The 9,077-nt window shown below is 38.6% G+C and overlaps 1 protein-coding gene across 1 annotated transcript; it reads right to left on the bottom strand.

Annotated features, from left to right (window-relative positions):
* Positions 1-2,972: 2,972 nt before the first annotated feature.
* cox7a2b (cytochrome c oxidase subunit 7A2b) lies at positions 2,973-7,187 on the bottom strand. Its single transcript, XM_083934199.1, has 4 exons — positions 7,111-7,187; positions 5,840-5,926; positions 4,165-4,249; positions 2,973-3,250 (listed from the first exon to the last, which is right to left on the bottom strand). The coding sequence occupies exons 1-4, from the start codon at positions 7,126-7,128 to the stop codon at positions 3,192-3,194; spliced, it is 249 nt and encodes an 82-aa protein (XP_083790325.1). The 5' UTR covers positions 7,129-7,187; the 3' UTR covers positions 2,973-3,191.
* Positions 7,188-9,077: the final 1,890 nt, after the last annotated feature.

Here is a 9,077-nt window from a genome sequence, read left to right as displayed (position 1 = left end):
ATCGTCCAATCAGAAGCGTGCTAGCTTACACTGCAGATTCCTGAGTGCTGCTAAGTGTTGCTTTTGATTTGAGAGTAAAAGGAAGAGCTGCAGCTCATCTGGTGACTCGAAAGTGTTAAGTAATGTGTGGTGGGTGTGGACTGATAGCAGAACAGGCCTGAAGCTGTCTCCTCCTGCACTCTTACTTAAATTAAAGCAGACAACAGAGAAGAATCCACCCGAGACACGAACTATACATGAACATGAGGTATCTGACAAATGAAGCGTTGAAGTGTTTTGTTCTCTGTTTGGCACAAAGCAGCAATGTTCACGGACGGATTTTACATAGAGTATGTTTGTAAAAGAAAAATTTAAAAAAAGAATACCTGAGGACTAATTATGGAGATTTCTTTCAGTGAGACGGTCCAAGTCTCAGCTGATTTCTTTGTAAACATCGCCCTCTAGTGACAGAGACTGCACATTCATTCAGGGAAAGTTACAGTGTTGATTGTTGGAAATGTGCTTTTTCAGCTTTTGCAACATTTACTTGATGCAACATTTAAAGACTGCTGCACTCCTACTGTGTAACAGGACTGAAATATGTCACGTTCCTTTCTGCATATATCTGGATTTTACCACTGATGGCTTAAGATAACAGGAGGTTTTATAATATATCTGATAACCTACGGTTGTGTTATTGAAAATGTATGTTGTAAAGCCTCAGTTGTGTTTTTGTTTCCTGCTCTCATCATTAGAAATGGAGTAGACAAAATAGCAGAAACAGTTGTCTCTACCAGCTTTGGGCACCTAGACTGGAAATATTTCCCCATTCTTCCTGCAGAACTGTTGGAGTTCAGTTAGATTCTGAGGTGAGCGCTGATGGACTGCACTCTTCAAGTCCATCCACAGATGTTCTGTAGGATTCAGGTCAGGGCTCTGACTGGGCCACTCCAGGACATTCACCTTCCTGTCCTTTAGACACTGTGTTGTTTTTATGGAGGTGTGTTTTGGGTGGTTGTCATGCTGGAAGGTGAACCCCTGCCCATTTTCAAGTGTCTAACAGAGGGACAAGGGTTTTCCTCAAGAATTTGGGTGGACTTGGCAGCATCCATGTTCCCTTCAGTCCTGACCAAGTGCCCAGTCCCTGCTGAAGAGAAACAAGCCCACAACATGATGCTGCCACCACCAGGCTTCACTGTAGGTATGCTGTGTTTTGGGTGGCGTGCTGTGTTTGGTTTCTGACAAACATAGAGCTTAGAGTTCAGCCCAAAAACTCCAGATTTGGTCTCACCTGACCATAAACCTTTTGCCACATGGCATCACAATCTTCAGTATGTTTTTTTTGGTTTACTGTAAAGGAGACTCAGTGTGACATTTTTTCAGAAGAGGCTTCTTTCTCTCCACCCTGCCAAACATGGAGAACTTGTGAAATTGTTGTCACATGCACAGATCGACCAACCTCTGCCATTAAGACTTGGAACTCCTTCAAGGTCACCATGGACCTCTTGGCAGCTTCCCTGATCAATCTTTTCCTGGCTCGGTCCTCCAGATTGGAGGGGCGGCCCGATCTAGGCCAGGTCTGGGTGGAGCCATATGCCTCCAGTTCTGGACAATACTCTGAACGGTCCTTCTTCTAACGTGTGCCTATCCACAACTAAACAGAACAGCTGATTTTATTCTGCAGTAAAATCAAAAACACCACAGTTGATGTCAGGTGGAGGCCAGTTAACTTGGTGTGTAATCTGGAAGGTGATTGGTTAAACCTGAGAATGTTTCTAATGGTTATTCTAAAGGGACTCATCACTTTTCAAACCCTGCCATTCTAGTTTTTCATTTTTTAATTTTCAGAAATTTTGAAAAAAACAATTCACTGGAATGATGTAAGGTAAAATGTGTAAATCACACGGGGAAAATATATTTTTTTATCTATTATCATTTCAGCCTGTAAAACAAAAAAGTGACTATTTCAAAAGGGTATCATGACTTTCTATAGGCACTGTATAATCTCTTATGAAAGGAGGGTGTGTTGCAGGACTGTAGTATTACTGCATTGGCTTTAAGTAAATGTAATGTTTTAGCTTTAAATATTAGAATCAGGCTTTTAAAATCACACCATGTGTAGTTTTGTGTAGATAAATCTTCCTCTCTGCTTAGTAAAACAAAAACATCTTCAGAGTCCTCAATGGTAACTATCAAGCTATGCACATGTGCCCATTTATACACGACATTCATCAGTTTTCATAGGGACTATTTTTTTGGTGGGAAGTAGTTTAATTGAAAACGGTTTGGGTCTTCTGATCAAATCTTAGTTATTTTCCAGCACCTATTCCCCACTGTTGTACTGAAGTGGAGGAAGAAATCACAGACGCACATTTCCAAACCTCCTGCAACTAAAGCTGTAACAATACGACGGTTCAGCTCATTTATATTCATATTTCTGTATTCTTTTTATTTTATTGGCAACATTTAGAACTGAAGAAATGGATTATTGAACACAACCAGGACATTTGTTTTTCCAAATATAGATTTTAGATTATAGACCTTTTTAACTTTACATTGAATGAATCGATTAAGTTGTCTGAGTTCAGGCCTTTTCCCATTTAACAGTGTAGTTACTGTATTTTAAAATGCATTGATGCTACCAACACTTGCATCTTCTCATTTGTCAGTTTGGACATCCTCACCACCTCGCCTCTGGTCTTAGCCCCGCCCACCTGAGATGCAAACAGAGGAGGCGAGGAAGAGACACGAGGAGGCGAAGCATTTAACTAGACGAGTTTAGGGAGGTGTCATTTTCGAGCCACGTAATGTCAGTTAACTTAATAAACTTAATGTCACGCCTCTTGAAAACATCACAGGTGCTAAAAAGACTCCCGTTAAGGATTCCACATGTGCGTCCTCGCTCATATGTTCTTGAGACACAAAACAGAGAAATGAGAAGATTTCAAACAACAGATGAAGTGATCAGAGAAAGAACCACCGACACAGTTCGGTCATGAGAGGCATTTTCTTTTAATTGATCCTCAGGTCATCAGAAGAAGTGCAAGAAATAAATATTGATCCCATGAACATGAAACAGAATCCCATCATGACAGGAAACAAACAGCCCAGCACCGACGGAGGTTTATCAACTTTTGTTTTTTTGTTTTTTACACAATATAGAGCGGCTGGTTGATTTTTACAATGGAGGTGAAACAGCTGAAGCAGACGAGTTAGACTTTCTTCTGAGGGAACGCCGCCTTCACCAGCTCATACACGACATATCCAGCTCCTGGAAGGAAAACAAGTGGGGTTAGAGGGATGTGATGCTCGACTGCTCGATTAAAAAGGTTGTTGGAGTAAAGACAAAAGTCAGATCGCATGCTAATTATCATTAAAAACAAATCTACTTTGTTTGATCATGTGTGTACATTAAAAACCTTGTGGTATTTTTTGGTTAAAAAATAAATAAATAAACAGTTTGAAGCACTTGTCATTCATTTGTCAGTCTTAAAATAAAAAATTTGGTGATGAAAATAACCATAAAATAAGCAGCTATGGTTCACCTCACAAAGACCTTTGATTTTCTTGACCAGCATATAGAATATTCAGAGTTAATAAAGTAAATTTTCTCTACTGATTATTTTGTAGTGAAGGCAATTGAAACCCCCAAAGAAACATACATTCAGGGTGAAATTCAAGTACATTTCAAGCATTTGCAGGTGCATTTTCATGCTTTTCCAGTACCATAAAGATGTGAAATAAAGATAAATGACCCGTTAATATACAGCACATCCAGTAATCAGATGTTTTTAACTTAACATTAATTTTGATGTTATTTTGTTACCATGTTTGGTGGCCTGTTTGTACGTAAACTTGGCATCCTATATTTCAAGTAGTTTCCCTAATATCTCCAAAACTCATTGGAGCTCTGTATCGTGCTGTATCCAATCAAATGCTAGGGACTTAAATTGAAATCCTACAGTAACTAAACCCTGTTACACTTTACTGAAGATTAAGACGCCCGCTTCCCCTTTCACTGTGACTTTAAATCAATAATTATTATTAATAATTAACAGTTTCCATGGACTCCCATCAACTCCCCCATAAGCAAGCACTGGACTCTGGGTGGACGACCTTCTGGAGATTTATTAGAAATAGGAAACTATTCCACAGGAAAAGACGCCAGTTGTTTTTTTTACTCACCCATGACGGTGAGGACCATCGTTGTTCTGTAGAGCAGAGCGTCGCTGGTGCCTCCCTTTAAATGAATTGGCAGCCCGTTATCTTCCTGCAGGTGACAACCAAGTTGGGAAACTTTTAGAACTTTATTCATTAATGTCTTAACTTGGACATCGTTCTCCCCTCAACATCTGAATGAAAATCCCCCAAAAGACAAATTATTTTAAACTTAAATGAGGTTTGTGAGGATCGTGAGCCTCAATAAAAAAGTACAGCAGACAAAATTTTAAAGAACTTCCAAACAGACTTTTCAACGTCTGGTTTGAGTCAAATCTATGAACTAAAAGATGCCATGGTTTGGGATAAAAGTTGATTTAGGAGTCAATCATGTAAAGGTCTTGTTTTTTTAACCTGGTGCCTTGAAAACGCCACATTAAAATGTATGTTTTCCAGGATTTCCAGCTCCCATAGGAACCCCATTAACAGCAGCAGCAGCAGCAGAAGCAGAACCACCATTACAGATTTAAGATATAAAGTCTGTGTAGTGTTGAGTTTGTCATGCAGGCTGCCTTTAATCATGGCTGGGACTCTTTTCTGACATTTTAAAAGCATATTTCAGCGGTCACCATGAACGGCAGAGAACAAACCAGCCATAAAACTAAACTTGTTTAGTCTACAAGACACTTTGGTAGCCGGTTAAATCATCTAAAAAGTTATTTATTTCAACAAAAGCAGAGAGGACTTTTGGAGCTGTGAAAGCAGCATCGGCATCTACGATCTACCTCAAAGCCTTTTACGCATCAGTTTGTACAACCCTCACGTGAAAATGACTACTGATAAGCTCAATAAGTCCTGCATTAAGGCACTAATTCACTGCAAACGTACAGAATAACATGCATGATTAGTACTCCACTCGGGCCACTTATCTTTGGAGCTAAAATGATTTCAGGGCTTCATGAGAAGAACCTAGGCTAAAGAAGTGAAAACATGCACCATTCAACACGTGTAATATATAAGCACATATATTTCTTAAGTCTTTATACTTCAAACCACTTCCTGTCTGGAGAACTGCACCATGAAGGGGCAAAAACTGTTGTAGGGTCGTTGTTCTCGCAGCGTTTTATTTTCGGCAACATATTTTCAAGGTTTGATCTCCGGCAACAGGACTTTGCTGCCAAAGAAAGATCTACTTGACCATGTCAAATTAAAGTCTTTATGCGTCTGATTTTAGCTGTCAAAGAGTTATTGTTCTTATTCCGGGTTCACTTTTTTACTAAATCTTTTTCCAGTGATCTAAAGCAGCAAATCTTCTAATTTGTGAAGCTGGAAGCATTAAAACATTTTTTACATGAATAACAAGTTAAAGGATCACAATCTTTGCCAGTTAATAGTTTCAGCTATACTTGTATTCACACTGTTGGATAGATTGATTTAAAACATCTTTTTTTTTTTTTTTAATGTTTCACGTTTTGTGTGAAAAAAATAACTTTAATTTGTTAAGTAATTAAAGCTGTGAAATAATGTTGTAAGAAGTGCAATAGTTCCCATTTAGATGAAGTGGAGTCGAAGTAGAAAGTGGCATTAAAAGAAAAGACTCTAAAGTATAAAGTATGCCTCAAGTGTATTCTTCAGTACTTGAGTAAATGCAACTGGTTACATTCCACTACTGCAGACTTAATGTGTATTTAAGTCGTTTTACCTGAAACATCTTCTGTTTCTCCGGGACTTTGTTGACCTGCCGGCGGGCGGAGCTGGAGATGGTCCGCCGCGCAACCTGCTGGAGCGCCTGGGAACAGCAAGAAAGCAACAAAGTCACACACACACAGGAGGACACGGACTGAACACACTGAACCCCTTTGACAGGCAAAAGAAAATCACTCCGGACAAATTTGTTTGGAACTCTTGTTTTTCTTATATTCTTTGGGAATCAACTTGGCTTATTCTGTATACATTTGTTACATTATTATACCTATATTTATTGTAAATATTATTACTATGGTTATCATCATGACAAATAGTGACTTGTTGCTGCTTATGGAGGAATTGTTGGTCTCTGTAAGACATAAATAGGTCAGTGAGTGTGGTCTTCACCTACTCTGTATGTTAAAGTGTCTTGAGATATCTTTTGTTATGATTCGGCACTGTAAATAAAAGAAAATTGAAAACTTATCGAAAAAAAATGATCCCCAATTAATTGAAAGAATTACATTTTAAAAATATGCACACTTTTATCGCACTAATACATTTGTTTCAAGGTGTTGTGGCTGTGGACATTTTTTTTTTCAAATTTTAGAAGAAATTATAATAATTTTGTTTCTGTGAGTGTCAAACAATACATTTGGATTGTCAACTTCACATCTATAAAGCTAAATTTTCGAGATCTCACCCAACTTTTAATCCCTTCAAAATAAATTTTTGGAATTATTTTGAGTCTATCCAAATTAGTAAGAATAAGAAAAGGATTTAAGGAAATGTAATTAAATATATATGTATTGTTTTATTTTCGACTCCTTTTTTCTTATTGTGTATTTAAGTACATAGTTAACTTATTATTTGTCATCATAAGGTAAGATTGTAATGTTTATTTAAAGGAAAAATGACTATTTAAATATATATATTCTTATATATATTGTTTGTGTCATAGTTTTATGAGAATTTCCTAATAAAGCTGTAAAAAACAAAAGCAAAATAAATACAAAAAGGAACACACTGAACCCGCGTGTAACAAGTTAATATAATTACATCATATTTATGTGTAAAAAAAATAAACCGGCTAAAGGTGAAGACAGCGCTGATACAACCACCACGGAAGCTAATGCTAATGCTAACTGACTTTGACCCTCAGCTCTCAGTTTAAAGATAAACGAAGCCGCTTATTTGCTTTTAGCCGTCCACTTCCACATTCAAAACACCCCTCATTAGCTAAATTATATTTCCATAAGGCAAACTTTAAGCAGCAAATATACTCACAAATATGCTTCTGTTCATGTTTAAGTCCGCCTGAAGTCGCCTCTATCGCACAAGGACACAGGAAAGCTACTTCCGCTTTCAGCTTCTTCTTCTTCTTCTTCGCTGAGATTAACGGCAGACTGTGTTCATGCCGCGCGCTCTGCTGCGACCTACAGGCTGTAGCACAAACTACACCCTCCACGGCATTTTCTACAAGATGGGTGGCTTAAAATGGTGTTTGACTGTAATGATACATTTACTCAGGCACAGTACAGTTGAGTGGCACTTACTTTAACTTACTTCAGGCAGTAAATGTGCTGCTCCTTTATTCTTTCACTTTTTGAACTGTATATATATAATTATATATATATATATATATAATTATATATATATATTCAAGATTCAAGAAGCTTTATTCACCCCGAGGGAAATTATTGTGCAACAGTTTCAATACAAAGGCGGAAAAGGATCAGAGTAACAATAAGCATAAACATAAATCAAATCAAAATAAAGCTAACGTCAGATAAATCAAGCAATGAACCAAGTGTGACAGAGTGCAACAGACGTCGTGGTTAAGCGTAGGTATATACAATATACAACAATACGCGCTGTGCAGTTTAGCAGCAGATTGAAATGAAATAAGTACAAACTAGATAAGTGAGAAGGAGCGATAAGTTATAAGTGTTAAAAATGTTAAAAATGTAGCAGCATTTCCCACAGAACTAAATGACAGTATGGCACAGTGGAGTGTAGCAGCATTTCGTACTTAAGTCAGTTACAGTAAACCACAGTGAAATGTAGCAGCATGTCCTAAAGCACAGTAAGTGTAGCAGCAGATAGTTACAGTAAACCATTAATAAATAAATAAAGTGATGTAGTGGTGGTATAAAGAGACAGTGTAAAGTGTAGCAGCAGTAAGTTACAGTACCACAAATAAGTGATGTAGTGGTGGTATAAAGTGACAGTGTGGTATAGCAGCATTACTTACTAAACTTAGTGACAGTACAACTGAATAAAGTGGTGCAGTGATGATATAAAGTGACAAAGTGACATTTTCAGGATACAGTGTCTCCACTGTTCCTTACCTCCTTACCTGACTGGGGGAAGATGAATTATAAAGCTTGATGGCCGCCGGAAGAAAAGACTTCCTCCGGCGTTCAGTGTTACACCGGGGGAGAATGAGTCTGTGACTGAAGGTGCTTCTGCTGGAGGTCAGCAGCTGGTGGAGAGGGTGAGAGTTATTGTCCAGGATGCTGTGCAGTTTAGAGAGCATCCGCCTCTCAGACACCGCCACCAAAGAGTCCAGTTTCACCCCCAGGACGGAGCCAGCCTTCCTGATGATCTTACTGATCCTCTTGGCGTCTGCTGCCCTCAGTCTGCTGCCCCAGCACACAACAGCAAAGAAGATGGCACTGGCTACCACTGACTGGTAGAACATCCTCAGCATGGTGTTACAAACATTGAATGACCGGAGCCTCCTCAGGAAATAGAGACGACTCTGGCCCTTCTTGTAAACAGCCTCAGTGTTCTTGGACCAGTCCAGTTTGTTGTCCAGGTATACTCCAAGATATTTGTAATCCTGGACAACATCCACAGTCACGCCGTTGATGGAGATGGGTGTGGGGGCAGATTTACTCCTGCGGAAATCCACCACTAGCTCCTTAGTATATACATATATATATATTTTATGGAGTATTTTTATACTGCAACATTGCTACTTTTACTGACATCCTCTTCCACCCACGGTTGGACAGTATGGACCCGTGGGCACAGACATTTAAGTGGGACCCCCACTCTGTCTGCGTCTCAAATTTAGACTGTTTTCTATGTGGTCATGTTGTGTCACTTTACATCCATTTTGATTTTTAGTTAATCGTTCTGCATGTCTATGTGATTGTTTTTTGCATCTACTTTTAGACATTTTGCATCTTTTGTGGTGGTTTTGCATTTATTTTTAGTCATTTTGCATCTTTTTGTGGTGGTTTTGC

The sequence above is a fragment of the Echiichthys vipera genome (assembly GCF_963691815.1).
Source record: "Echiichthys vipera genome assembly, chromosome: 19".
Classification (NCBI taxonomy): Eukaryota; Metazoa; Chordata; class Actinopteri; order Perciformes; family Trachinidae; genus Echiichthys; species Echiichthys vipera.
The sequence above is the reverse complement of the archived record's forward strand: the minus strand, read 5'-3'. Positions and strand labels throughout refer to the sequence as shown.